The 25,995-nt window shown below is 48.3% G+C and overlaps 9 protein-coding genes and 2 non-coding genes across 11 annotated transcripts; 5 read left to right on the plus strand and 6 right to left on the minus strand.

Annotated features, from left to right (window-relative positions):
- Nucleotides 1-1,153: 1,153 nt before the first annotated feature.
- On the minus strand, nucleotides 1,154-1,722 carry EV420DRAFT_1256683 (uncharacterized protein; the record flags this gene model as incomplete). The annotated part of the gene is made up of 2 exons (XM_060466782.1): nucleotides 1,154-1,247; nucleotides 1,301-1,722. The coding sequence occupies 2 exons, from the start codon at nucleotides 1,720-1,722 to the stop codon at nucleotides 1,154-1,156; spliced, it is 516 nt and encodes a 171-aa protein (XP_060340138.1).
- Nucleotides 1,723-3,479: 1,757 nt separating this feature from the next.
- Nucleotides 3,480-5,495, plus strand: EV420DRAFT_1258776 (uncharacterized protein; the record flags this gene model as incomplete). Its single annotated transcript, XM_060466914.1, has 3 exons — nucleotides 3,480-4,593; nucleotides 4,651-4,814; nucleotides 4,866-5,495. The coding sequence occupies 3 exons, from the start codon at nucleotides 3,480-3,482 to the stop codon at nucleotides 5,493-5,495; spliced, it is 1,908 nt and encodes a 635-aa protein (XP_060340139.1).
- Nucleotides 5,496-5,640: 145 nt separating this feature from the next.
- On the minus strand, nucleotides 5,641-6,846 carry EV420DRAFT_108523 (uncharacterized protein). The gene is made up of 5 exons (XM_060465752.1): nucleotides 6,814-6,846; nucleotides 6,729-6,749; nucleotides 6,661-6,663; nucleotides 6,401-6,603; nucleotides 5,641-6,320 (listed from the first exon to the last, which is right to left on the minus strand). Exons 4-5 carry the CDS (start codon nucleotides 6,557-6,559, stop codon nucleotides 5,787-5,789), a joined length of 693 nt encoding a protein of 230 aa, XP_060340140.1. The 5' UTR covers nucleotides 6,560-6,603; nucleotides 6,661-6,663; nucleotides 6,729-6,749; nucleotides 6,814-6,846; the 3' UTR covers nucleotides 5,641-5,786.
- A 372-nt stretch (nucleotides 6,847-7,218) lies between these two features.
- On the plus strand, nucleotides 7,219-8,759 carry EV420DRAFT_108571 (RTA1-domain-containing protein). The gene is made up of 9 exons (XM_060465753.1): nucleotides 7,219-7,349; nucleotides 7,411-7,509; nucleotides 7,558-7,702; nucleotides 7,761-7,873; nucleotides 7,929-8,032; nucleotides 8,082-8,121; nucleotides 8,173-8,332; nucleotides 8,384-8,454; nucleotides 8,505-8,759. The coding sequence occupies exons 1-9, from the start codon at nucleotides 7,334-7,336 to the stop codon at nucleotides 8,642-8,644; spliced, it is 888 nt and encodes a 295-aa protein (XP_060340141.1). The 5' UTR covers nucleotides 7,219-7,333; the 3' UTR covers nucleotides 8,645-8,759.
- On the minus strand, nucleotides 8,701-10,299 carry EV420DRAFT_1634774 (uncharacterized protein; the record flags this gene model as incomplete). Its single annotated transcript, XM_060476367.1, has 4 exons — nucleotides 8,701-9,000; nucleotides 9,054-9,837; nucleotides 9,886-10,196; nucleotides 10,252-10,299. 4 exons carry the CDS (start codon nucleotides 10,297-10,299, stop codon nucleotides 8,701-8,703), a joined length of 1,443 nt encoding a protein of 480 aa, XP_060340142.1.
- A 361-nt stretch (nucleotides 10,300-10,660) lies between these two features.
- Nucleotides 10,661-10,805, plus strand: EV420DRAFT_t10. The gene has a single exon. It is a non-coding gene; the product is annotated as a tRNA-Leu (tRNA).
- Nucleotides 10,806-16,276: 5,471 nt separating this feature from the next.
- Nucleotides 16,277-17,886, plus strand: EV420DRAFT_108671 (G protein-coupled glucose receptor regulating Gpa2-domain-containing protein). The gene is made up of 6 exons (XM_060465761.1): nucleotides 16,277-16,562; nucleotides 16,632-16,747; nucleotides 16,803-16,944; nucleotides 16,991-17,042; nucleotides 17,106-17,185; nucleotides 17,239-17,886. The coding sequence occupies exons 1-6, from the start codon at nucleotides 16,406-16,408 to the stop codon at nucleotides 17,790-17,792; spliced, it is 1,101 nt and encodes a 366-aa protein (XP_060340143.1). The 5' UTR covers nucleotides 16,277-16,405; the 3' UTR covers nucleotides 17,793-17,886.
- Nucleotides 17,887-18,725: 839 nt separating this feature from the next.
- Nucleotides 18,726-21,446, minus strand: EV420DRAFT_1499966 (uncharacterized protein). The gene is made up of 3 exons (XM_060471010.1): nucleotides 21,263-21,446; nucleotides 20,486-21,210; nucleotides 18,726-20,434 (listed from the first exon to the last, which is right to left on the minus strand). The coding sequence occupies exons 1-3, from the start codon at nucleotides 21,351-21,353 to the stop codon at nucleotides 18,899-18,901; spliced, it is 2,352 nt and encodes a 783-aa protein (XP_060340144.1). The 5' UTR covers nucleotides 21,354-21,446; the 3' UTR covers nucleotides 18,726-18,898.
- A 392-nt stretch (nucleotides 21,447-21,838) lies between these two features.
- On the plus strand, nucleotides 21,839-21,918 carry EV420DRAFT_t11. The gene has a single exon. It is a non-coding gene; the product is annotated as a tRNA-Gln (tRNA).
- Nucleotides 21,919-22,057: 139 nt separating this feature from the next.
- EV420DRAFT_108704 (uncharacterized protein) lies at nucleotides 22,058-23,137 on the minus strand. Its single transcript, XM_060465763.1, has 2 exons — nucleotides 22,413-23,137; nucleotides 22,058-22,357 (listed from the first exon to the last, which is right to left on the minus strand). The coding sequence occupies exons 1-2, from the start codon at nucleotides 22,871-22,873 to the stop codon at nucleotides 22,111-22,113; spliced, it is 708 nt and encodes a 235-aa protein (XP_060340145.1). The 5' UTR covers nucleotides 22,874-23,137; the 3' UTR covers nucleotides 22,058-22,110.
- EV420DRAFT_108695 (uncharacterized protein) lies at nucleotides 23,047-25,286 on the minus strand. The gene is made up of 2 exons (XM_060465762.1): nucleotides 24,618-25,286; nucleotides 23,047-24,559 (listed from the first exon to the last, which is right to left on the minus strand). The coding sequence occupies exons 1-2, from the start codon at nucleotides 25,229-25,231 to the stop codon at nucleotides 23,221-23,223; spliced, it is 1,953 nt and encodes a 650-aa protein (XP_060340146.1). The 5' UTR covers nucleotides 25,232-25,286; the 3' UTR covers nucleotides 23,047-23,220.
- Nucleotides 25,287-25,995: the final 709 nt, after the last annotated feature.

The following is a 25,995-nucleotide window of genomic DNA, read 5'->3' on the forward strand; positions in this document are numbered from 1 at the left end:
AAGATGATCCTTCTGCGCCAGCCTACAGTCACCTAAGTGATGCCTTCCTCGCCTACTACCCCAGCGCTGGTAATCATTGTGGTAGCAGTGTCTTTGCTGTTTATCATTGCGGTGGTGGTGACTAAAATGTATCAAAGGAGGGGGAAACTTTGGGGATGGTCTCGTGAAGTGTTATCAGAAACGGGATTGAATGAGAACGAGGCGCGCCGTGGGAAGATGTTAAGTGATAAAGGGAAATCGCCTTTAGTGCAGAATGGTACGAATTCATGGTCTGGCGGTAAAGATGGACGAGTGTTGACTTTCTTGCAGTCGTCTAAATTGGCGGACCTTCCACACTTTGCCATTGTTATTATGCGAGCTGTCCCGCCACTCGTAGACCCAGTAGTATTTCTGTTAGTTACGCAGGTTGAGTTGCGGCTCTGGAGCATAGGTAGTATGCACCCATCGTGGTTCGGTGTCCATATACCTACAGTCCATACCAATGTTCTCCTAACGTCGACGATTTCGTATTTCTACCGTATTCGCCAGTGTGAGATGACATGCTCTATGCAGATCCGTGTTCGGTTTCGTTGTGAGGTCCTGTAAGATATGAGAAAAAACTTGCAGAACACGACGACAAAGCGCTGACCCCGGAAGCGTACAGTCTCGAAACGAGAATGAATGCGCTCGCACTGCTTGCTCGTCCCTGCTAAGTATTGATGTTTGAACCTCTGTCGCTAAGAGAGCGCCAGACGCTTCAGTTTACGGCTCTGCCTGGACGATGATATAGAACCTGATGCGCTTAATTAGATGGGATGACGGAGGTTTTCTGGGCGCGATGTACTGTTGAAACACCAGGGTTTATCGAGAACTAGATTGTGAATTCTTCTTAATGGGGCGGTCACAGATTCTGTATACCAGTCGGAGATAGGTGAGGAAGATGGCCAGTGCGTATACGTCAAGCGCCCGGCAACATCGCCTGCCTACAACGGGCCCCGCCTCGATGCTCCAGTGTCCACACAGCTGTGAAGGTATGTCAACTTTCCATCCAAAAGTTCGCTGAGCGAGAAGATACTGTTACAATAAGACTCGATAACCTCGCTGAAAGACGCACCTTCAAGGTCTTGGGATAAAGGAGATGTCGCTAGAATTATTGTAACGACTCAAGGATACATCACTCGACACTAAACAAGGTGCGAGCCTTCAATCCGATAACACCACCCCCTCTCCCGTCCCATCCAGGGATAGTAGCACGACATACAGGGCATCTGGTCAATGGTTCAATTGACTGATGATCAGAAAAACACGAAACAAATCTCACTTCGCTAATAATTCTCCTCCGCCCATCATAAGGCCAGCTCTTCGTTTGGCAACTTTCACAGCAGTAAAAAGACACGACCCGCAACAGATATGCCCGCACGGGGTGAGGGTCGCATTGGTAGGCGGGGTAAAACATATTGGGCAGTTGTAGGAAGACAGTGGCTCCAGCTCCGCTTCATGCCTTTCTTCAGCTGTTGTTTCAGAAGGGAGCTCAGATGGCTCTGCGAGCGGTCCCTGGTCGACGTCTGGGGATACTAGAGGACCGGTGAAACTACTGGGCCCAGTCTCGGGCTCCTCTGCTTTCACTGTCTCCTTCCGCCTTCGTTTTCGCGGAGACCTGTTTGATGAATCCTTTTTTCTTCTCTTTGTAGACTGTCGTTTTGCAGTCGCGGTCGCTTGTTCTGGCTCTGGCTCTGGCTCCATAGACGATATCGTTGGTCCAGACCTAGAGCTAGCACGAGAGCGTGACCGTGAGCTGGCTGCCAAAGATGCTGCTCTCGAGCGCGGCAGCATCGTCCTGGAAGTCGTTGGTGCAGGAAGGGCATCCATGGTAGGTAAGTAGGATTACACAGCACAGTCCATCGGGGGACGTTGTGGTAGCGGTAAGTGGAAGATGCCGGCCGAGTGATCGCCAGCCGTCGGCAAGCTGAACTGAACAATCTCGTTGATTACTTATCCACAAGCCTTTGCAGCATTACTCGTTACAGAGTATTAAACATAATAGCATTGATACAACATGTTTCAGACACGCAGTATGTGGCAGTCAGCGTAAATCTTTGTTCGAGTGTGTTGCTTTTACCCGGTCCAAGTCCTTACAAGCTTGCCTTTCCCATTAAATACAGATTTTACATAGTGCAGAGCTCTCATCTGGTCGTCATCTGATTAAGCTCAAGCGCTGGATTCTGATTCTGGGTATCCCCCCCCCTCGGCGCTAAAACAAAAAGGTGCATCTCAAAATTGAAATTGGAGTTCATGGTCTCCGTTTGTTTTTTCCTACCACGGCACAAATACAGCTTCATGGCGCAGCATTGTCGACACACTCTGGCCGTCATTTTTCTTTAAAGAACTACGCAAGGAGTTTTGAGCCTTTTTCTCTCGTTGAAGTCGATGTGCTACTGCCATTCTGATTATTTATGGGGGATGAAATTTTAAGGGTATTACTGAACGTACCGAACGTGAACACTGCCAGTTGCGACCCAGACTTGCGATGGCTCGACAGAAAAATAAACTGAAGCCATAAACATCCACAAAGTCACTCAGATCCGGAAAATGCCGGTGGAGTGATCGAGCGGCCGGTTCAACAAGAACTTGAACTTTGCTTCATTTCAGCCTCCTTCGGAAGAGCTTCCTTTGTTTCTTGATACGACGTCTGGTTCTGTTTCTTTGTGGAACCCAGTCTCCATTGTCGTCTTGTCATTAGGACGCCTTTGAACGTGAGTGGCACAATGTAATCTCTGTATTTGGAATCAGCCTCGCTTCATGCTGAAATCCAATATATAACGGATGAACTGGGGGTCCTCTCTTCTCATCATCTTCTGCTCAATTTTCTGTTCTTCTCTCACATATTTTTCTAATGTCAGATTCTACCCGAGACGGTGCTCGCACTCCCAGCCAACCTGTCGTTGCCAACGCCCCCTCACCAGTTGCGCACACTCCAATCAAAAAGAAAGCCGCTGGGCATGGTCCTTTTGCTGCCAAAAATCCAGCAATGATGGACAGGCGTCTTGAGATCGCTGAAGAGACGCGTGGCATAGCCCAGGGTCCTATGCCAGCTCGCGACTTCATGAACGAATTCTTGCCCTGGAACGACAACACTCCGAAGAAATTTAGAAACCTCCAGCCTAGCGCAGAACGTATCAAGAATTTGACGGATATGGCTACCGCTTTCGAGGCCCAAACCTACGAATTATTTGTATGCTCTTCATTTCCCTTATGCTACCCTTCTCTAATGTTTGCTACAGATCAAAGCTTTCTCCGGTTGGCCGTTCGATCTCAACCCGGGAATGAAACGCCCTAAACATGTTCATTGCGTTCTTCAATGGAATGACAGCCATGCCACCCCAGATATATACTGTGATTCGCTCTCTGTCGACGTCAACGCGGTCGATGTCAGTAAACCGACTATCAGGCGCACTGATGCGCGGAAGCTCGATTTCGCGAACGTCGAAACTCACACCGAAATGAAGCCCAAGACGTTGGATGATCCTTACTGTGACGGAGAAGCTGCATCGGACGGCGACGAAGACGATTACGAGGACCTTGAACAATACGTTGGAGATGCTCCCTCGGTTGATGAAGTAGAGGATGAGGAAAACGGTTGTCAAGACGAAGAATGCGAAGAAGACTATCAAACGGAAGATTTGGGAGAACTCGACGTAGCCAAAAACGAAGATCCCAAGGAGAGAGTGGCTGGGGAGCCAACTGAGGAGGAAGAACGCGCTGATGATACCGAGCCCTCACCTGATGAAGAATACCCTTTCGATAATAGCACGCTTCGTGGGCAACGCACTCGCGGCCAAATCTGTGCTTACGCTGGAGCAACGATGACTATGCAATTCCGGACACATCTATTCACAGTCCTTATCTTCGGTCCCTATGCCCGGCTACTTCGATGGGACCGCTCCTCCGTAATTGTCAGCCGTCGATTCAACTATGCCGAGCATCCACTTATCTTATTCCGATTCTACAAACGCTTTGCGCAACTGACCCTGGCGCAACGAGGTCGTGACTCTAGAATATCTATCCCTACGCAGGCTCAAGGTTCTAATGCGAGGGCTGCATTCAGGCGTTATGCTCCTGAATGCTGGCGAGGCAAGGCATTGGAGCAAGCTAGAGAGGAGATGAGCGTGACTCAGCTTGCTCTTTTGCGATTGACAGTTGGTTCGGGACTTAATCAACGAGTTTTCATCATTGGAGCGCCTCGTTGGCATCAGGGTGGATATTCTCCTTTCGGAAGGGCGACTTGTCATGGCATGGCCTATTGCATGACCAAGCGCGAGACGCTCTTTTACAAGGACTATTGGAGGGAGGATGCGCCTCATACTATACCAGAGTCTGAAGTCTATCATCTCCTCGCGAAACATGAGATTCCCTATGTTGCCCAGATGGAACTTGGTGGTGACAGTGGTTTCGAGACCATCGGACATAGCTACTCATCGAAGGCTTGGGCACGCTCTCACCACCGCATTCGACGTCTTATCGGACACTTCATTGTCCTCGTTACCAGAGGCCGGCCATTGGAATCGTTCGAAACCGCAAAGCAGCTTGTCAGATGTGTTGCTGATGCGATGGAAGGTATGTTGATTTATGAATATATGCCTTGTTCACCGATTGACTCTGAATCATTCGCAGCCCACCAAAAAGCCTATGAGCTCGCAGGGATTCTACACCGAGATATCAGTGTTGGGAACATCATGATGACTCTGGACCGGGAGTATAGACGGGGCGTTTTGATCGATTGGGATCACTGTGTCCTTATGGATCGAGTTCGTGGATCCTCTCGTATTTCGCGAACGGTGCGTTTATTCGTTGTACTTCTGTGTCTACATTGACTGATTGATGTACAGGGTACTTGGCAATTCGTTTCAGCGCATCTTCTTGACAATCCACAAGCTGAGCACACGGTTGTTGACGATCGTGAATCGGCCCTCTACGTCCTTGCCTGGGTGGCCTTGCGGAACCTTCCACATGGTTTATCTCCCGAACTTCTCAAAGACACGTTATCCATCTTTGACAAGTATGTGGCCTTACCTCATCAACGCGATGTAGGCGGAAAACACAAACGCAGAGCTTTGATGACGGACGCCTTCAGTGATATAGGCCTGACAGTCCCTGGGCTCGAAACTTGTTTGACCGAATTGTGCACAGCCTTTACTGCTCGGTATAAAAAAGTCATCCGTATGCGCTCCATACCTGCCGCTCATTCTGCCTCCGAGCTTTCCTTGCAACAAGCGATGCTCGCACGACTCGAAGAACCTTCTTGGCTCTATAAAACTTTGAGGACCTTCTCCGAGGAGATCGCAGAACCCCCGAACGAAGGCATTGACTGGTGTGACAATATGAAACTGGTACGGGACGCTGAACGCGCAGGACGACAGAAACGGGACCTTATGGACAAACAGGAATCCCACTCGAAGCGTTACAGAGGCTACGATGGACTTGCAACACCTCCTGTGTCGCTTGATACGAATATTTGATTGATATGGGTTGTTCGATTCATTACATCTGTCTGTGTGTCACCTTTCATCCAATATAATCAGTCTTCCAATCTGTCTAGCCTTTAGGATCTTTTGAACTCTCCCAGGGCATTCAAGTTTTGTAAACGGACGGTTTTAATTCCTCTAAGCGATCCGCAAATAAGACGCCTGTTTTTCAGCCCCTGGAAAACTGCAGTGCCATCACTGTCTTGGAATCATAGCACAACCCACTGTTCAAATGAAAATTTTATCTCAATACACTATGACTTGTGGTTATGATCACAGTTGGCGCTAATACACCCACGGAATAAGCCTATATGGTACCCTCCATGTCCAATTTTCCCACTCCTTTCCGAAAGCATCCTTGAGCATATTATCCTCTTTGTTCATCCTTGGAACCAAGGCAATACGGACTAATGCCATTGTGAAAGCCCAAGCTGACAACCATCCGATCGGCGTAGTATTGATCCAGTTTGATAACCACGATCCTCTGCTCAGATGAGAGCCTACAGCGCCTATACCACATAGCATTGCCCCGACGTAGCTCGGGTGACGGACGATAGAGTAAGGTCCATGAGTGATGAGCTTATGGTCCTTCCGGATGCTCAACTCGAACGTGAAGAACGAGGACATTATGCGGTAGCAGTACACGCGTAGAGATGACCCGAGGATCGTGCATATCCAGAAGAAGAGGTAGGGTTTCGTGAGCTGAATGGTGTGGTTTAAGGATGGAAGGAGGTGTAGGGGGATGTATTGTGTGGGTAAAAGATCATTGGTTGAGAGGATCGCGGCCGTTTCGGTTGCACAGAGGAAGTAGAATGTTGCCTAGAGAATGAAGATTGTTACTAAAAAGCCAAGGCAAAAATTATGGAGAAAACTAGTACACGCGCTAGATTGTGACCGACCTTGGCGAAGATCGCAAAGGCAGGTGCTGCTCGTTCAACATCGAAGCCTTTGATGGGAAGTTGCTCTTCTGCAGGCGCTAGATGAGGCGGTGTCATTGATTTGTGGACACCATAGGTTGCTGATAATAGGAAGGGAAGCCTTAGAAGGCTGGTGTTCATGTTTCCAGCTGATTGGGACTGGTGTAACGCGAGTACGTTCGGTCCTAAGTGTGTGGATGTATCAAAAGGTAAAATCTACACGTATGAAGAATCGTACTTACCTGCTAAGTATCTGATTTAGCTTGAAATCTGACGATATTCACGCAGTGCGACAGTGAGTAGTTGCCACCTGTTGCTATGCAATAACCTGCTGCTAGCAAACATTGGGCAGACAGTCAGCATAGTTAATAGGTGAAAATTCAAAGATCTGCTACCAAAGATAGTTACCAATCCACTGAACTCTGAATGGACGAAGATGGGCGACGATGTCAAAGATTATGCGTCATCTTCCGTGGGACAAGTAACCCGCGGGCCGCGGGAACAACAAGCACAGCCATCGTATCTGATAATTGATCTTCCTGATTGTCAATTTCAGGTGCGTATATTCTAGATTCTGCTCGGCAAGTCCTCACTACACCACCGAATACTTCTGCAGTAAACTTCATTCTTGATTGGAGCTTCCGTTCCTTGCGCAATGGAAATAAAACGCATGCCACTGTCGAAACTGACATTGTCGAGGTACACGGATTATTTGGATCTCGAAAGATCTGATTCTGTACCCGTCGCCGTAGAGCTTGGTAATTCAGCCACATAGGCACCCGCCCGCGGCTCGATGATTTAATACTGATTCGTCTATTTTGTCCCGTTTCACCCTAACCGCACGACGGCTTGGCGAGCGTATAAGAGAAGGGAAGCGCCTGATTCTATTTCAACAACCAACTCCACATTTTGTACATGATGTTAGACGAAGGTAAGTTACTCTTGATTCATCCAGCGTGGATGAGCACAAGTGACCAGTCTTGCAGTATTAGATTTCGGCAAACGCGCTATGGACGTAGACAGTTTCTACGGATATGTTCCCGACAGAGGGATTTCAATACTTTTTTTGGTCCTCTTTTCTGTATCAACTCGTACGTGCCCTCATCTCGTGCTCAACACGCGCTTACTCGTCGACGTAGTAATCCACACCGGCCAAGCGGTCTTCTCTCGGGCGTGGTGGCTACTGGCTACCGCTGTCCTGTGCGGCCTCCTCGAGATTCTGGGCTGGAGTGCACGGCTATGGTCAAGTTCCAATCCAGGGCTCCCGGATCCTTACGAGATGCAGTACGTTCACCGGCTGTTCAGTCTCTCCTACATCATCTTTTGATTAATACGATAATAGGTTGACCTGCACTATCTTGGCCCCGACGCCGCTCTTGGCCGCCAACTTTGTGATCCTTGAGAAACTGATTGAGCGTCTTGGAACCGGGTACAGTCGTTTGAGTCCAAGAACCTGTGCGTATTTCTGCCCACGAGGCTGCTTCTCATCTTGCTTACCCTGGGTTTTTAGATCTTATTCTCTTTTGTTCTTGCGATATCATTTCTCTCGTGATACAAGCGATTGGGGGTGGAATGGCAGCAACAGCTGTATCTGAGGACACAGATCCGGAGAAGGTGCTTCATAATTCATCTTGTATCAGCCTAATTTATCGTAGCTCTGCAGGGGGGACACGTCATGCTAGGCGGTATTGCCTTCCAAATGGGTACGTTTCTCAACTCATCATTTCCAAGACCTTCTCTCTGACCAGAAGCAGCCGTTATCGCGATATACTCCATCTTGGGTAGCGAGTTCTTCATAAGATACTTGGCTGATAAGCCTATTCGCGGACGCGACATCACCAGAGGTCACTTAAACACGAAATTGAAATTCCTTACCGTAGCTCTCGCCTTCACCACCGTCTGTCTGTTTATTCGGTACGTCTTTTTTGTCTTGGGAACTTGGCGGCCAAGTTGACAGTCGTACAGAGCTGTGTATCGTACTATTGAATTGTCTGATGGGTGGTCAGGGAGAATCATTACCACCGAAGTCTATTTCAGTGAGAGCTTTCTGTCTTAGCTTTGGGTCGTCGTCTCACCAAATAATTAGATGTACTCGACGGAACGATGGTGGTACTGGCGCTTTATACGTTCAATGTATTCCACCCGATGCTACTCCTTCAGGACAAGACAAAAATACCGGAGCAGAAGCAAGAAATGGACACTGACGGGGATACAGTAGTTGCGTAGATAATCGTCATAGTCCTGCCTTGCTATTTTACGTACGCGCTCAAGTAATAATCTAATCAGCCCAAGTATACAACGTCGGTATCACGAGTTTCAGCATAAAAAAACGAGAAACCACTCTCGGCATCCCAATGTGCTCTATACCTGCAACCGAACGGCTCAATACTAATTTGAAGGGCGAGATAAGGATCGTGATTAGGTATAGTGTTGACAGCCTCAATCGCCTGCGCGATCATATGCTTGGCTTTCCAGCGATTCTGGGTAACCGATGGGGGAAGCCGAGGGGGGAAGGACAGAGGGCACTCCAAAGAAAGCAAGTAGATTTTAGGTAACGACTTGATGGAGCACAGCAGGTATGCCTAATGAAGATCAGCGCAAGCTTTACGGAAAAAAAGTTGTAAGATTGACTAACGACTACGCCTGATTCAATGGGGTCACTGATATCCGAGAAGCGCAAAGACAACCAGAGAGAGACCAAATTGCGACACTGTAGGATGGGGGACATCATTGATTCCTGGAAAGACCAGATTCCCTCATACTTCGGTCGAATGCTCAGTATCCTGAATGTCGCAGAATGATGAGGTATGACTTCAGAATAGAACTTGATGCCAAGTTCGTCGTACTCCGCATCATCTGTAGGCACTTGTAATCTGATTTCCTCTACGCCGGTGTATGACATCAGATAATCCAAAAGCTGCGCATTGACATCGTCGATAGTGAGGGAACGGAGATGAATATTGCTTCTCTGTAAGCCGGACCAGAAATTGGGTGGAAGCATTCCAGCAGGTGCTACACCGAAGGATGTGAGGAACTGGCAATGAGGAGCGAGGATACTAGGCGGCGGCACGAAGATCATGTGGAGGGCCAGCGACTTCAATCGCAACGGGCGACGGAGGCTCTGAAATAGGGTATTCACCGTACCGGCGCAACCAATCGTTTCGTCACCCAGGGAAAGAAAAGATAAGTCGGGGCTATTGTCCAAAATGCTGGGCAGGCTATTGCAGATAAAATCATCCCAAGACGGTCCACTGAACGAGAGATCCAATGACGTGAGGTTCTTTAGGTGAAAGGTGGGAAGTGGACCGCGTATCCTAGTCGCCATGTACAGTGTGAACTTATGTAGAGAGGGTAGTCGACAGATACTTGAGATCAAAGCCACAATGACGGCGTCATCGACGGATTTCAGACTATTCCAGCTAGGAGAAAATTAGCTCAACGCCTAAAGGAAGTTGATCGTCACTCACTCGACAGCGGTAACGTTTTCGAACGACGAAATCGCCTTGTGTAATGTTGGTGCAACACCCTTTGCTGATTTTTGCGGTACATTTGCATTTGCGAGGACCGATTCCAGAGTTGTAGTCTGGGTTAGACGTAGTACCTTGACGTATCTCCAGATATCCGTGGTCCGCGTTGCCAGCTCCTTCAGCATGGCACAGTGCGACAGTAGGGCATCGTCGGTAACCTTTATGACAAAGGTTGCAAAAACAAGCTCAATAGTGGCGTCGTTGAGCGACTTGCAGACAAGACGAAGGTTCTTCTGACTTCCGTGACTGAGCTGCGGAAATACGAAGTTAGAAAAGGCGAGTAGTGAGGAAAATCAATTGAATGACCAGTTCCGATATTTTTACGAGAAGCTCTACTGGCAATTGTAGGAGCATGAGGTGCTGATGGTTGTGGAGGAACCACTGCGGCAAGCCGCGAAATCGTTGAAACTGGCGATGTATGTCCTTGTTGTCCTAGGGCCTCCGCCACGGCCTATCGGCTCGGGTAGTCGTCCCGTAGATATCTTCCACAGTAAATATTCCGAGAGTCATTGTTTGAGTTGGTAAATGTTCTGAACCGTCAAATTCTTTACCGAGTACTATACTTTGTTGTCTTAAAATTCTGAAAATTTTGCGTGATCGCTGCCACGTTTTCGATCAGTTTTCCCCCACCCCCCCTTCCGAATGGTCAAATGGCCTTTTTCCTCGTGTATCTGGGACTTTGAAATGGAAGTAACATTATCCAGAACCCTTCCATGGCAAGATGGCCGAGTGGTTAAGGCGCCAGACTAAGGAATGTCGATTTCTCCTAACAGGAAAGTCGGGAGTCGGGACCAGGACAGCTTCTGTTCAATCTAAATATCTGGTCCGAAAGGGCGTGGGTTTGAGTCCCACTCTTGTCATCGTTTTGCAGTCCTACGATGCTGTATTATTGCCCCTTTAGCCCCCACATATATCTTGCATCGAACCCAAGCCAGAGGGATCACAGAAAGTGACCGACGTGAAAGCGGAACTAGGCAACCGGTGTGGAAGCCAATGGCAAATCAGTTTGTCTCATCTGTCACTAACAAGTAGCCTAACAAAGATATTTCATACAACACCAACACGTTCGGCGAGGCACTGGATATTTATTGCTACCTGATCAGCACTTCCCTGAAGGACGGCTCTGGACTATCATGAGTAACCCGCTGCTTTCCTGTTGTTCGCATAAGTTTCTTACATGCCGACAGAAGAGAGTTATTAACCTCTCAATAGCGCATGCCATAGCTTGTGTCGCGGATAGCATAGAAAATCCGGTACGTCAATTTCCGTGGGGTCTATGACTCGGAAGAACAGCGGCACAGACTTGTATCCTCACAGTACACGACTTGGGACGTCCTGAAGACACTTAGTCGTCGGCGTACGTCAGAAAAGGTGTCAATATATACGAATTAGTGCAGATAGAAAATTATATGAATCTAAGTCAACAGACAATAAATAACGAAGGAACGCGGTGAATTGATAGAAGATATAAATCCCGCTCAAAGCGCGGAGGGGTCCAAGCCTTCCGTCATTGAGCCCTCGTTGCGCTTATGCTTACCAGGCTTCGGAAGATTCCCACCTTCACTGCTGGTGTTTGCCCTCCGAGAGGGACGTATCTGTGGGCATTGGATGAGAAATTTTGCCACCTCGCCAGAGTTCGCATACCCTTGTTCTGTCATCGGCATACTGACTAGTGTTTAGTACGAGAGGCAACGAACAAATGATTGACTCGCAAACCTGGATGACCTGTGAGAATAGCAAGGTATTTGAGGATGTTGAATCGCATGCCTTCAGCGCATTCTTCTGGCTCTATGCCACTCAAGTTTAAGAACTAGTAGTAGTGAAGAAATACCCACCTCATACATCGGCTCTATACGAGGGCGCATATCAATTTGATGGACGTTCAGCCATTGGCTGGAACGCTAGAACAAGTCGGATCCCATCGCACAACGAAACGCCGACCGACGTTTCATCGTACACTGCAAATACTGAGCAAGTCAGAATTTACACATCGAAATCAAAGAGCTGTACACCGTGGATCGGATGGACGTGGAACATGTATCATCACGTAGTGCGCACATGAGGTTGATCGCGCCGATATTGATATAGGCGATGCTACTTCCATATATTCCGCGGGTCATAAAGCTGAGATACTATGAAAGACGGGATCCTTGATGGCGTTGCTGACAGAGTACGGAGAGTGCCAGAGGTGGATTTGATACATCGGAGGGATCTTAGTATGAGAATCCCTTGCAATGAAAGAGACGTCTTTGCCAGTATGCTCTCTTGTCATGAATACTTTCACAAGTTATTGCCGAGGCGTTGATGAGGTCGATAAAAATTTTGCACAGGGAAGCAATAGAAGCCACTGAAGTAACAGGGGCTGAGAAAAGACGATTTCCAGGCCCTGAAGGAAGACATCCAAGCAGATGAAACCCTCTAAGCGTGCACCTACTGCAAGAGTGATGGTGATCCTTCGCAAAGCTCGCTCGGGACTTGCGGGCCGATCGCCGTCCAAATACGGATAACTCCTGCCATCATGCTATCTTCTATCATTTCCAAGTTCAAACTTCATCAACACGCCGCTCGCATCTCCTTTTCATACCGCATCGATAACTATTTGACGTGTCACTCGGGGAGTATCCGTTGTTTCGACTCAGATGTAGGTAACTTGAAATGGTGAATTCCATTGAAACATATTGGACCCTTCTCTTGTCCATGTCGAAATCGAGGACGAAAATACGTGGTCGTAGAATTAAATAGTAAGTAAATAAGGACTAATTAATAAGGGAATAATATGTCAAAGGGAGTGTGGTTTATCAGGCATCAATCCGAAATCTCGTCCTTGCGAGGCTGGTCGATTTTATCTTGACCCATGTCCCTTGGTCCCACCTCCTCCAGGCTTGCTGGAACCCTGGCTAGTGATGGTTTGTTTTCCACGGGGAATGTATCTGCGGAGGACGGGCTAAGACGATTTTATTTATCCGGTGTCATGAAATTGGCGTACCCTTGACCTGACTCCGAACGACTGATAAGTACTCCGTTAGTAAGAAAGTCGACGGATGATATTGGTTGAACAAAGCACGAACCTAAAGAACTCTCGTTTGAGAGTGAGTCTAGACAAGTGATGAGTATTAGTCACTCGTTGGATTGGAAATCGAAATAAAACATACATAATATGTTGGAAGGGTGCGGAAAGAATGTGTTTGAGAAGTTCGAGAGACATATTAGGTATGTGTGAGTCTGTTGGTCTTTATTCTAGCTCCATGCTAGGGAAGAAGGTAGTGTAGTGTAGAAATATGCATTTAACCCACCGCGGCACCCTTCTTTATACCCTCCTGTTGATGTGATGCATGACTCATTGTTGGTATGCCTGAGTCAACAGATGTAAGATGAATGAGATTAAGACTGGCAGTGTGATATTTCCGGATCTGATACAACCATGAGAGTTGGACATCGAAATCCGTAATAAAAAATCAACGCATCAGAAATGCATAGTCGGAGCGCTAGTGCATTAACCGCGCTACCTAGTAACAAAAAGATGAAACTGAAATGGCGATCTTTCATCGAGTTCGTCAAGGGGTCGGTTGTTGATATCCAGTCGCAAAGAGATCAACCGTAATGGCGGTACAAGGAATGAAAATCTTGTAGATCTGATCCGCTACAGCAATAATACTCACGCAAACCCCGAACAAGCACAGCTTTCACGTCGCGGTCGCCACAGCGTCCTTCGGATGGTGGAAACGTCGGTGACTAGGGTCGAACGTGGGGTGAATGCACTATGAGCGAGCCTGAGCCCTCAAGCTCAAGAATGAGAGGTCCGAAGTTATTTGTGAGAATAGCAACTTAGATTTTGGAGAGAAGAAATGTATGATGAAATTATTGACCCAGGCGACATGAAGGCACAGAGTTGGCAGGCCGATCACAGAATTTTTCGCAGATCTGATTGCCTAGCGGGTCCCCGGTCAACCCGAACCATCACGACCACGAAACGACACAAGCGCTTTCATCTTCCTCACACACGCATCCTTAGTAATACCGTGGCTGCCCGATCAAAGCAACAAGATAGTTCAGTTTACGATTTAATCATTTAGATTGCCGCGATTAATTTCGGGATTTATTGGATCTACCATTTAGAGGAACTTCAAGAGTTCTCGTACTCCTGAAAGTAAGCACTTTGTCTCATGTATCGAACTTTGTGATGATCTGTGGCTATACCATGCGGGCTTTTCTACGCGAAGATATATATATTTCTAGCTATTCATTCAGCTTGGTTTTGATGCGCTCTCTTTACTGCTTCGTTTAGAAACATCATTGGAATGGTTGTCTCTCCTGCTCCATCATTTTGAATTAAGAGTCTATGTGCGTCCTAAGCGCCGAGCATGATCGATGACTCAAATCATGCGCGCCCTTCATTATCCTGATGACGGCTGAACGTTAGGGCGACAATTAACGTCGTTCTCTTGGGGAATGACTGAATCATCATGATCTTTCCGCATCATCGTCGAGCACAGTGACTTGGATTTCATCAAATTCCGGATATCCCCTTGTATCACCGACGTGTTCACCTTTTGAATTTCCCCGTTGACGACAGACCAGCAGAGTAGCGAATATTACGCATCTTTACCACGAAGATCTGTCGTTGTCCGAAACGTATGATCTCCTTCGTTCCCTTGTTCATCTCCAGCTGATAATCCCGGCTTCAAGACAGGTTGTTCTCGACCCTAAAGTCGCTCTGTCAGCGATAAGCACATCTGGTTGCAAGTTCATCTGAGGGATTTGAATCAATGTAGATGAGGTGTGTCGCCAGCGTATCAGCTTTCTGTTGCAAAGTTCGAATCCTATTCATAAGGCAGGAGCTCCCTGGGGCCTAAGTTCAGCATTGTTTCCGAACTAAAAATTACATCCTCCTCAAACTGTTACCAAGAAGTATTATTAAGCATCTCCTGGGGCCCAAACTTCATTCACTGGTATGATATCTAGCCGCCTATCATCCAGTATGTGGATTTTAACTGTCCTCCTGACAGCGTAAACATCTAGATAGACGCGCCTGTGGCGTGAGACCATTTATCTAACTTGAAGTCCGGGAATCGCCGTCCTTCGGATGTTCGGCCACATGGCAACTCGTAGTCCATCCTTTTCCTATCCAACGTTCTAAAGGAATTTGTTTGGCCCTACGATAAAGACTTCACCGGAAGCCCGAGTAGGGGCTTTACCCCCACTTCGCTGCCCTAGATTGAGGGATGTCAATAACAGGTTACACCCTCACCTTTTCTTGGCACTTTTCGAGGAAATCCTCTAGGCAGTGAGCCTTCGCGGATGTCATTAGATTTCCACACAGGACCTGTCATCTGGGTATTTCGAATACGTCCGTAACGTTTTTCTTTCTTGCAATTCAACATACTGATTAGTACGGTGCAGTTGGGTACTGAAATACAGTCTGCAGGTACTTAACTGTTATCGTTCAACGACCTTCATCCATCCTTCCCTTCATGCTGAGTGAAGGTCGCTTCAAAATAATGGGACTTTAGGTGGACGACGAATTACACGACCCTTCGAAGCTGAGATACTGTTGCGGAACCATTTAACTCCAGAAATGAGACACAGTGTTGTCCTGGCAGCAGTTATTCTGCCGATGACTGAGTATTATTAGGAAGCAAGCCGTGACTTCATACCTGACTACTGGTGCTCCTTTTCTCCTCGTCTTTGGATATCAAAGACAGGGCAAGCGGGCCTTCGATCTCTCTTATCTCTCTGGTGACTAGATGCGGTATGTTTTTATATTTTGTGTACTCCCAAGCTTTAGCTAATACATCTTAAGCGATGCATCCCCCCTCATGTGACTATCGATGCAAATGCTCCGAACCTGAAGAGTCCGGACTGGTGACTCTGGTTTTTTCGACGTTTCGAAGGACTATCAGTTTGCGAAGCGTCTTACGCCACTACCTTCGGGTAGTAGAGTATGTCAGGCAGACATGTCATCGGTCCTTGCTTCCTGTAATTAGGGTGCAGATCAAATCGGCAGAGCTCCGCGACGCTTCGGCAGCCACGGCGAGAGCTTGGGCCATCTCACCTGGTTCTTTCGCTAGAAATTCTTCCATTTCCCTGTAAGTGCGCTTGCGAATACCATGGTTCTTTCGCTGATGATTTTCCGAGAGCAGACAAGGCATATACTACCCTTCAAGGTCTTGGCCAGCGGTTGAGCGGACGGGAATGTTTCTGAATGAGGTTTGCCAGCCAGTTCCCAGCGCCCTGCTCCTACATATGTACTCCTAATTTGCCTGTTACCAGAATATGATTGGCTCGGGCAAGTTGGTCTCGCTCGGATGCCGTATTATCCAGTGATCGATGGAAAGTGCTATAATACAGGGCTGCTGATGGAAGGGACATACGGCCTCGGAATATCCGATTATCGTTTTCCTTCATCTAATACAAATGAGGGCGAGGTTTTTGCAGACGTCGTCTTCTCCCCCACGCGGCGATGGCTCTCAGTCATTTTGCCCTTGCGTTGGCTGTGGCGAACTTCATAGGGAGTACGCTATCCGCTCTCGGGTCGGGGTTTATCATCCTTTGCTACGTCTGCCTTCCTGTAAAGAGACATTATAGGCATCTTCTCATCCTCAACCTGGCCGTTGCAGGTGGGTTCCGGGATCTTCCCTTCCCTCACTATCCTTTTGTACGAACCCTGCTCATTTCGTCTTTTCTAGACTTTACAAATGGCCTCAATAATGGAATTTCAGGCGCCTTTGTGCTAGCCAAAGGCCAACTACGCTACAATACGGCCTGCGTCGCCAACGGTTTCATCGGACAACTATCTGTTCAGGTTAGCGTCATTACGCCCCCTACCAGCGGTACCTCGCCTATCGTACGAGCTCTAGGCTACGGACACGTCCATATTTGCAATCGCAGTAGTGACTGTAATCATTGTGACGGGAACCCAAGACGGGTGGTTGAGCGAACGCACATGGTGGAAGGTCGCTCTTGTTTGCGCTAGCACTTGGGTGCTGCCGATAATCACGAGTGAGTGGCGCTTTCTTTTTCCGGAACATCCTAACCCGCAGTCAAGGTTTTGTCGCCCTCGGAAAGGGTTATTATAGTGCGGTTTCTGGCAATTGGTGGTGAGTCCTCCTAACTGTCAGGTTCTATTGCTTTGGCTTACGATTGAATTTTGACGTCGTTAGCTGGATACATACCGAGCCAGCGTATCTACGTTATGTGTTGACCCACGCCTGGCGATTTCTCTTCATTTTTTCCGAAATCGGTGAGCCTTTTCTTTTCTTTTGAATCCGCGTGGTCTCAACGGTTCTCTTCCAGGGCTTTATGCATATTTATACATCCATCTCAAAAAACGCTTCCGAACAATGAACTTCCTGATCGCTAACCAGATTAATACTTCAACGGGGTCTTCGAATCCGTCGCACTTGTCCTTCCTCTCCGCGGATCCTCAACGAGGTCCAGACCTCAAGACTCATGTGTCCCAGGTCCAGTTCAACGAGGAGACTTCTGGGGAGAAGTTTCGATCTGTGGAGCAGCCGGATATCAGGGACGAGGAGGCGCCGCCCCCAACGCAGCATTACTATCCACCGAGACCATCCAGTGCTCACGTGCATCACTCATCAATACCTGTGATGGACGAGAAGAGGCAGAGGCAGGTGGCGAAGATACTACTGCTCAACGCGTATCCTATAGCGTATATCGTGCTGTGGATACCGGGGTTGTGTAATAGGCTGGTGGAGGCGTCAGGACATACGTCAAGGGTGCTGCAGCTTATGCAGGCTACGACGCAATTCGTCGGATTCGCTAACGCGTTGACTTATGGATGGAACGAGAACGTGGCTAAAAGTATGAGGGAGGCGACTAAACGATGACAGCATGCGCTTTTGGCGTTATAAATGTTGTATCATTATTCACGATATGTGTAATTGTAGTAGGGAACTTCAGTTGATGACTTTAATTCTGCACAGAAACGAACTTTTGAAGTACAAACGAGCGATGGTAGAGTGTAGCGCAGTTGTGACGATCCTTTCTTTTCTCCTTACCACCACCACCAGCATTTATCAACATTGCGACGACGATGACGGAGCCTGCCTTACTGCTGCCTCTTTCGCAAGTCGTGTCTTTTATTCTTGGTCCTTTGTTCTCCACGGACCTGAGGATGCTATCTGTCTCATTGGCTCCGGCGCTGTTGCTTCCGACTGGCTACTACTATGTCACCTGTGTTGAACGATGTTGAAATACGTATTTACTCTTGGATACATTCGCACAAAGCAAAACTGATGCATACATGTACTTCGTTAGGGTCTGGACAGGCCTTGGTAACTGATACTAGAGCGTGGAAGGGCAACGATATCGTATGCGATTGCAGCTCTCTCTAGACCAGACACTTGAATGCCGAAGTGCTGTACCACAAAAGCTTACTTACCTTTTCGGCAGTTCCTTAGGCGACGTTCATGTTCCTTAGTCTGTCTTTCGAATACTCAGTTGTATTCTGGGTACGGACTTCACGATTATCGCACTTGTGTTTATTGTATACCATCGATCAATCACTGACGTCCAACTGTTATCTTCGCAAATCTGTACTCTTGGAATTCAAATGGGTCGGGATGTCTTACGATTCTAGATTTATTGCGTATATGACAGGCTCGCACGGTTGCACTCGTTCCATGCTACTTCCCTGAAACTGACTCAATGTTAGTAGTACCGAGCTGTGCAAAGACGGACGGGCACTTGGCCCTTTTCACGATAGCCCTAATGACAGCTACTATTATATACTGTGCAAATACCTGGAATAAACCTAGAATCCGGTATTGGCATTTTAAGATTTCGGCAGTTAAAGAAGAGGATACTCTATTCAAGTTCTACAAGCTCAATACATTAAACGAGGATATGTATACAGACAAACGATTAATACACCAGACTTTCCCAAAAACACAGCGTGTACAGTACAAAGTATTACTATTACAACAATAAGCACTTACCGAGAATCAACAAAATCCAAAGTCGGATCTAAACCCCTCACAAACTTCTCCATGCCCCTCGCCAACCCGCTCTTCTTCTTCCCGTCTGCATCAGCCAACTCGTCGTGGTGAGCAGGTCTCGCCCTGTCCTTCTTTCTCTCCTTCCCTTTCCCCTTCTTCAACACACTACCTGATCTACCTACACCAGCTCCCCCAAACAACAGCGACGGCATACTTGGCCGACGCGCTGGCCCCTGCTCATGTAGCTGCGGCTCGTCCGACCTGCTGTGCCGTAACTCACGGCCATGGCTATCTACCAGCACGTTCACGTTCAGCGCTCCCGATCTCCTGAACAGCGACTCAGAGGAAGATGGTGACGACAGTGGAGGCGTAGTGGCAGGTGAGGCAAAAAGCGGGACTGATGTCACGACAGCCGAAGGTTCCAACGCCATTCTGTCAGACTGCTCCTGGTGATAATTCGTGTCATCCTCATCGTCGTCGTCATACTCGTCGCCATTCGCCGGCTGCTCGCGCTCTTTCATAGCATTAGCCTGCCTCGGCAGATCCACCATCCACCCATCCCACTCAGCCAGCGAACCCGTATCGCTCTCGTCCTCTTCTGTCTCTTCCTCTTCCTCTCTCGCATGCGCCAGACCCCACATCAGACACCCCATGGCGCCGCCGACATTCCCTATTCCGGCTTTGCGAGCGCGATGGACCAGCTCCGTGCGCCATTCGGGAAACGCCAAAGCTCCGTAGTTGTGTGGTAGCGACGGGAGCAGCGAGGTCGGATGCGTTGAAGCCGATGTGGGAGGCGGAGTTGGCGGGACGGGGGTGCCAGGTGAGTTCAATGAGGGTAAAAGGGTAGAGACAAACGTCGATGCCTCGTGGATTGACAAGTGCTCATGCGGGAACAGACGATGGAGAGTACGCAACAGAGACAGGTACCCGCTGTCTTCGAGCAGGTCCAGGACGATCCATTCACCTATTTCAGATGATTTTTCTCCTGTTGGGTCGACTGACGGTAAATCGTCGTCATCTTCTGCTGAGCCACGAATTTTGATGGCTCTGTCATGTCTATATCGATGACGGGGTCCATAACGAAGGCCCAGGACTGACTTGATATCGTTGTCATCGTCGAGATCATCAACCTCTTCATCCGTTCGAGGATCGTGAGCGAACACGGGAGAGGATAGCGTTGAATCAGAGTCGTCTTCGCCGTCTGGATTAGTCGAGTCTGAATCATGGCCGGTTTTGTGAGGTAGGTGAGATATTGTCGATGCACGTTTCCGGGTCCGTCGAAGGTCAATGGTCAACGGGTGCGGGGGCTTCTTAGCAGGAGATATTACGGTAAATGTTGTTGAAGGTTCAGTATCTTTCTCAGACGAGACTGTTTCGACTACTGTCGACGTTGTAACACTCGAGCGGATCTTGAACTTGGCGCAGATGATTCGCATCTCCGGGGTGACCTTAACGGCGGTCTCTTTGAGGTGATCTGACCCGCGAATCGCCGTCAAATGCGATAGGAAAAGAGCCTTGTGTGGAATAGGATCCTTTAGCAGAGGTGAGAATGAGATAAGAGCAACAAATAAAAACGCTCTTACAGAACGGTCATTACACAACTGCATCTGACCTTCTCTGATTACCACCCAATGGTCTTTCCATTCGAACTTGCTTTCCTTCCCTCCGTCGCCCATTACATTCTTCTTCTTCCCCCCATTCGGGTTCGTGTTCACTGCCTTTGCCCATCCTTCCCAATAAGGCTTCGCATACTCTGCCGGTGCCGTTCTCTGCAGTTTCAGCACGACACCAACGCGATGGACCTCGAACAACTCTCCCGGTTGAATCTCATACCAAGCAAAGGTGAAATCATCTTCCAGAATCTGGCCGGTCGAAAAACGTAGCAGGGTGAGACGAGAAGGCTCATATGCAGAGCGGTGATGGGGATGTATAGGCTCCGAGGACGAAGTAGATTTCTTCTTCCGTCTGGCCTTCAACTTAGTCGGAGGTGGTGGTTCGGCGGCAGGTAACACAGAACTGCTTGGGAGTTGAGCAGGCAGTTTCTGGACGTCTTCACCTTCAGCATCTGCCTCGTCATCCTCCTCGTACCCACTCCCCGCCTTTGTACTGTATTCGATGGGCGATGTTGGGCGATGATGCTTGGGCGGTGCGAATATAATGGGGGAAGGAGATCTGTGTCGTGGCTCCGGTACTTCAATATCGACCTCCTCCTTGATGTGGGATATACATTTTGATAGGATCCAGTGCTTTACCTGTTTCACCCTCCAAGCAGGGTCGACATGGGTAGTGAGCCATTGGTCGTATGGAACTGCAGGAAACGGCATCATTTCGCTGGTGTGAGCCTAGAGAGAAGTACTCACTGAATCTGCAAGAAATGGGTAGTAACAAGGCAGATTCATCCATCATCGTCGTGGTAGAAGAGAAGAAAGAAATGATGGAAATGATGATCATTCGAATTTAGAAAGGTAAGCGCCACGTGAGGGCGCCTATCTTCAAAATTGATACAATAGTTTACAAACCAAGTTACAGTTATTTACCGGTCATTGGAACGCCGAAAAATATTTTTTGTCCCATCCACCACACATCATCTTTTTCCTCAAATAAAGTAGCCACAAATTTTTTAATATTACTCAGTGATGTCAGTACAAAGTACGAACTGGATCAAAGCATCTAGTATTGAGATATTCGTAATTTACGGTGTTTCATTGACTGGTAAATGACCACGTGGCAAACCCCTGCCAAATTTGCATCACTGTTCGATTTTTCACGGGGTCAGCAGTAGCGCTAAAATTCCCAAAAAATCACTAAAAATCCATAACATCTATGTCTCCGATTATACAATACTTTCAGGCAGCGGAACTGGGGAGAAGGAGGCTAAATCAACTGTTTCAGTAACTGATGGTGTTGCAATGACCTGTCAATAACTATAATAGTATGGCGCTATGGTGTAGTGGTAACACATGGGATTCTGACATTCAGCGTTCCCATGACCCAGGTTCGAACCCTAGTAGCGCCTCACTTTCTGAATTCGTTGTTTTATACTAGAATACAGTCTTGCGCACTACGCAAACCTTGGGATTTTTTTACCCACCGGACGTTTTGATACGATATTTTACAGTTACTTTCATATCATGACAAAGCTCACATGACCGACACGCGGCAACTCTTCACATCGTTTGTACGTTTTCTAATGTGTATCCAATCGTTTTTAAAGTTTGGAAGACACCTTGGAAGAGTCCACTATTGGAAAAGCTAAATACCTCTTTTGAGAGCACGTTTCCTCCACCAGAGGTGGACCCGAGCCAGGCCTTGCAACGATCGTAAAGCCCTCAGCAAACAAGTCGGTCGTACTGGGATATTCGGTCGTGGTGACAGGTCCCAAGAGTAAATGGACCCCGTCTGAAGACCTCAATACCATAGCTTCTTGGTCGACCTGTACGTCTCCGGCACCTTGCCTGAATAAAGAGAATTTAGATAAGACCGGGCTGAAAAGTACGACCAAGTTCTCACCATGTCGAGCGCACAACCCTCCACGACAAAGGAAAAGTGCGTGAGACAAATGCTGTCCTTACAGAAGCGATTGTTCGTAAAGCAATCTGAGGTATAGCCCAGACACCATTGATGACAGTGAAGAAAGTGGCATTTCCCACGTCAGCACACACAGTCGCTTGAGTCGTATTAAAAAACGAATTGAAGAACAAAACGGAGAACGACCTACACAACATACGAGTAGCTGCAGGTTCGAATTTTTCCCAGTCCACCAAAGGTGTGGGGATGAGAGAAAGGATCCCTTTCGTGGATGTGTCGTTGGGAATGAAATAGATTACGATATCTGCCCATTGTCGGTTGGGAACCTCGCGGCACCATGCTATGAACGCAACCATGCGAAGCCATTCCGTTGGGTGACCAGGATCTAATGGTGGTAGAGGCGGAAAGGATTTGAGGATATCTGCGAGGGGCTGCGGTGTCATGGTAGTGAAAAGAATGAAATAAGCGCCCACAGACACAGAAGCTGATGGGATCAGAGTTTCGTATTGGCGTTAATACCGAGGCCCAAAGGAGTCGTACATTGTTTAGACGAGAATTAATTCTCGCAGACCTGATCATTATAAGATCCATACAAAGCAAGAGACAAGAAAGCAAAGTCATCACTGCGCGAGCAAGTAGTCGTAGTCAATATGTCGTGAAATGTCGTGACAAGTCGTGAGAGGACGAGAAAAAATACAGAGAACTATGTAGAAGCAGAATGAAATAAGTTCATATAAAAACAAAGATAATATGCAAGAAAGGAAAATAGATGAATGAGTGGTGTCGGTTTCTAGCGCCTTCGCGCGATGATACCTATAGCAAAGCTCTTGCGGATCAACACCTTCAAGACAACAGCGCAGACACCCAAGCCGACCAGCAGGATATATGAGGGTAGTCCACTGAGCGTAGTAGGCTCGACAAATCTTTCATAGTATGAAGATGTCAAGAATCGTGGTCGCCCGTCATCGTTTGCTAATGGTGTTGAACGAGCACCAAACAGCGCGCGAAAAATCTTTCCCAGATACGTCTGGGGCTCGAATGGTGTCGAAACTGTTGTTCGAGATGCTTCAGCCTGCTCCCTCTCTTCTTGTCGCTGTTTCTCCTTCTCTTCCCTCTTCTTCCGCCTCTCTTCTTCCTCCCTCTCCCTTTCCGCCTCTACCACTTCCATATTCTCAACTCTCTTCTCTACCACCTCTAATCGCGCCTTGAGCCTTTCGATAAGCTGTTTCGTCGTTTCGAGGTCTTTCTCAAGCACCTCTACCTGCGCCCGTGCTTTAGCATCGATGGAGGGCGCCGGCTCCTCGGGAAGAGATTCCACACCAACATCTATCTCTGTCTTGGCAATAGGACCCAGAGCGAACAGGTCTTCCACAGTTGTTCCTGGAACAGGGAGAATCCGCTTCACTGTAACGCGTTGCGGACCATCTTCCCCATCGCTATCATTATCCTCGACCTCAGCTTCCCATGCATGCACACCTACGGCTCCTCCACGCCGCTTCTTGGGTCGTTTCGTGACGGAGGAACTATCACCTCGTTCCATGACCGGCGACACTGATGACAGGTGAGAATTAGCGAGAAGCTCTTCGATTGATGGTTCCTCCTCAGGGGGAGATGTAGAAAGGGAAGAGTCCGAAGGTGTCGCTGGCAGTGGACGCGGTTTGAGGGTGGCGTAGGCGCTGTCAGCGGTTTCGTAAATACTACTCCCGCTACTGGTGCTTGCATTGCTCCCGCTGCGCTCACGACGAGGGTGGCTGTCAGATAGTCCCTCATCGACGCTGTTACTTCGCTCAAAAGTTTCCACCATACCCTTGACGCGTCCGTTCCGATACCGACCACCAGAGGCCTTTCCCCTTAGGCTCCGACGTATGGGCGTATCGTTGTCCCCCAAGTCATCAGACGATGCGGAACCATTGACGAAAGGATTCGACGAGTGTGTTTCACTAAGCGAGGAAGATCTCCTACGCAAATGGCCATTCGGTGTGTGTTCATCATCAGACTCGGCAACAACAGAGTATGGAGAACCATCTATTCCATTGCCAAAGCCCCAGATACGGCCTTTAAGTACATTTTGACGAAGACTTCTCGAGGCCGACAGCAGAGCAGAACGCCAGAGTTTGTTGATTTGAAACCTTGGAAGATATTGAGTGAAATTCTGTGCTTTAAAGAAAAGAAACGAATTCTACGCACTGTTCCAAGTCCTCCTCCTTCATGCGTAGGAAGGACCTGCCCGTAATTCTGCTCTCTCTAACAAACACGGCAACATCCTGAGCTACAGGTGCTGGAAGCTGCAGGGTCTCCCCCGACCGTACCTTCAGCGTCGTAGAGAGATATAAAGATAGTTGAGAAGGTGTCCATGACTTCGGGTTCGTTGGAAGGTCGTCCAGGGCAGGCAAGCGACGTGGGCCTACCCCAGGCGGCGTAGGTAGCGTCTCCGACCGCTTGGGCCGGCGAGCCGGCGATCCTTCGCTCGTTGAATCGCTGAAGACGTCACCTGTAATTTGTGAAGGAGATGGCGGCGGAATGGGCAGAGGACGCGGGAGATCCGAACTGAGGCTTCGACTGTAACGATGTCCACGACCATTCAACTTCGACGAGCTCGACCTTGACAGACTGGGCGATGGACTGGGAACATAATGGTGGGTTGTGCTCTGCTGCTGCGGCGACGCATTCGAGTTAGAACGAGTGAGCACCCCAGTAGAGGTCGTCTTTATCGCGTAGGGATGGGCGTTAGGCCGTAGCTCTTCTTTCGTTGGAGAGGCGGGACGGGGGAAGGCGAATACTTGATTTTCTGTCTTACTCATCGTGTCACACAATGAGCTCGAGCTCGAGCTCGTCGTGCTCGGTGATGGTGGAAAGGAAGCGATTTGGGAAATTGTGACCTCCAAATTCGTGACAACTGTAACATCGGTCCGAACGGTCCGATGCTTCAAAATTACTCAAAAATTCAGCAAAACCTGCTCTTCGTCTTCATCCATCATGAGTCGTCGCCCATGGTAAAGTACGAGAAATGGGCAGTGATAGAAACGGTGAAATATCTAGCCTGAACCGCAATATACTCCTTGAAGGCCTCACGGATACAAGGGCATCTTCTGTAATTTTCCTATCATTTCTTTTCGTCTTCCGTCTGACTTTACTTCACAGTAATTTGCCGTCTGACAGTGATCTCTGAGGATGTACTAGACCAACCTTTATTCCACTCGATTTGTAAAAGCAAGATAATTGTGAGTTCTGTCGATGAAATACTGAGCAGTGCTCGAATGAAGTTCTAGACTTGGAAGAGACAGGAAAAACCGGGTATCTGACTTGGCTGTCACGGTGGCGGTCTGCGTCCCTGCAACCCGCTCAGGTTCATCGGCTGTGGCGCACTCACCTTCAAGTTACTTCGACACATTTTCATCGCATCAGAACGACGTAGAACTTAGGTACAAGGGCGAGGACCTCTCCTGTTTCTGCTTCTATTCAATAATGTAAGGCAAGATCCTGTATCTGGTGGGCATTATGAGCCGTCTGCGTTCAACATATCCCGAATCTTGTCTCAGGCTTGTTCTGCCCGACATGATCTAAT

Source organism: Desarmillaria tabescens, assembly GCF_030435595.1.
Source record: "Desarmillaria tabescens strain CCBAS 213 chromosome Unknown EV420scaffold_1, whole genome shotgun sequence".
Lineage (NCBI taxonomy): Eukaryota > Fungi > Basidiomycota > Agaricomycetes > Agaricales > Physalacriaceae > Desarmillaria > Desarmillaria tabescens.